Source organism: Geospiza fortis, unplaced genomic scaffold, assembly GCF_000277835.1.
Source record: "Geospiza fortis unplaced genomic scaffold, GeoFor_1.0 scaffold1532, whole genome shotgun sequence".
Lineage (NCBI taxonomy): Eukaryota > Metazoa > Chordata > Aves > Passeriformes > Thraupidae > Geospiza > Geospiza fortis.
This window is the reverse complement of record NW_005054627.1, coordinates 314,777-316,388: the sequence shown is the minus strand read 5'-3', so window position 1 is coordinate 316,388 and position 1,612 is coordinate 314,777. Positions and strand designations below refer to the sequence as shown.

Here is a 1,612-nt window from a genome sequence, read left to right as displayed (position 1 = left end):
AGATACGTGTGTTTGGCAGAAAGATTTTTAAATGTAGAGTCTGATGAAGGAATAGAGATGGAAGCAAGTTTTGATATAGAAGAAAAGAATTGCTGAGCCAGTCTTACTGGATAACTAAGAAGGCAAAGGGTGTGGTAGTTAGAAGGGGTTTTTATGACTTAGAGCAAAGGATAAATTTACTTCAAACAAGAAAATGTTTTTACTAAGCAGGAAGATAGCACAGGCAAACCTGCCTGCTGATGTGGCCAGTAGAAAAAAGGTCTCAGAATTTTCTACTATAATGCTAAAAATAATGAAGCTAATAATGCTATTATTAACCATTCTGTGGTTCCGTGGTTCCGGAGCCCTGGTGGCTGTGCGTGGCCGAGGGCTGCCGTGGGGCGATGGGTGAGGGACCAAGGCAGGGCTGCAGCCACCCCTGGCGAGCACAGCCTGCGCAGTTTGCTGTGACGGCGTGTCCCTCCTCCGGCAGGAGGGCTGAATGCTCCCAGGGGACTGACCAGCCCGTCCGTCTGTCTGTCTGTCCGCAGAACACCAGCATCAGGTGCTCCCGGATCCAGTGCCCGGCGCTGCCGTGCGCCAGCCCCGTCACGGAGCCGCAGCAGTGCTGCCCGCGCTGTCCCGGTGCGTGGGCATCCCTCGGGGCGGGGGGACAGGTGGCCGTGCTCCCGCAGGGCGGTGACACCCAGCTCCCTCGGGGGGGGGGGACAGGTGGCCGTGCTCCCGCAGGGCGGCGACACCCAGCCCCGCCTGCTTTGTCCCTCCAAAAATCCCATGGTGATGGAAAAGGGCTCTCTGCCAGATCACCCTCTCCCCTCGCCCCCGTCCCGAGAGCTTTGTAGGGACAAAGTGTCAGTTCACACTTCAGGGGCAAAACAGGAGCTGGCAATTTGTTCTGATCGTTTGCCAGCAAAGTGTCTTGGATTAAAAAAAAAAAAAAATTAGAAATAAATTTTTAGAAAAAAAATTATAGTTTTTTAACAACTTCCTTCTCTGCACTGGAGACTAGCTCAAGTTTTAGCCCCAAAACTCTTTCTGCCTTACCACTACTGATTGCCGAATTTTACCTCAATATGGTGAGAACAAAGACCTCACCTCAAGATTTAGTCCCAAAACTTTCCCTCCCTGAGTGCTGGCAGAGCTAGTCGGACACCACCAGTGATTTGAGAAGTTAGGGAAAAAAATAGGAAAAACCTCATTAATTTTCATTTTTTGCTAATTACCTATGAGACAAGCCCTTTTTACCCGATTCCATCTGAATCTGGCGATGGTTACAACCAGGGGAGGGAACACCCCAGTAATTTTTTTAAGAGCTTTGTGAGGTCAGGCTTCCAGGTTTCCCCTGTGTGCTGGGCTCAGGGCAGCCCCATCCTCCAAAACCTTTTGGACCCTTCATTGCTGACCAGGCACGCATTGCTCTGACACCTCAGGGCGCCCGTGGGGTGTGAAGGCTCCTTTGGGGTGGGCTGGCTGTGACCCCGCTCCTTTCTCGCCCCTTCTTGCAGAGCCCCCGTCCCCGTCCGGGCTGCGGGCGCCCGCCAGGTCGTGCCGCTACAACGGGACCACGTTCCAGCAGGGAGAGATGTTCAGCGGCAGCGAGCTGTTCCCCCGC

General features: G+C 53.2%; 1 protein-coding gene across 1 annotated transcript in view; it reads left to right on the top strand.

The window, feature by feature from the left end:
- CHRDL2 (chordin like 2) overlaps positions 1–1,612 on the top strand; it is a 23,178-nt gene that overhangs the window by 8,133 nt on the left and 13,433 nt on the right. The window contains exons 4-5 of the mRNA XM_031064776.1: positions 526–624; positions 1,506–1,602. Coding sequence (XP_030920636.1) covers positions 526–624; positions 1,506–1,602 — 196 coding nt within the window. The remainder of the gene's footprint in view (positions 1–525; positions 625–1,505; positions 1,603–1,612) is intronic.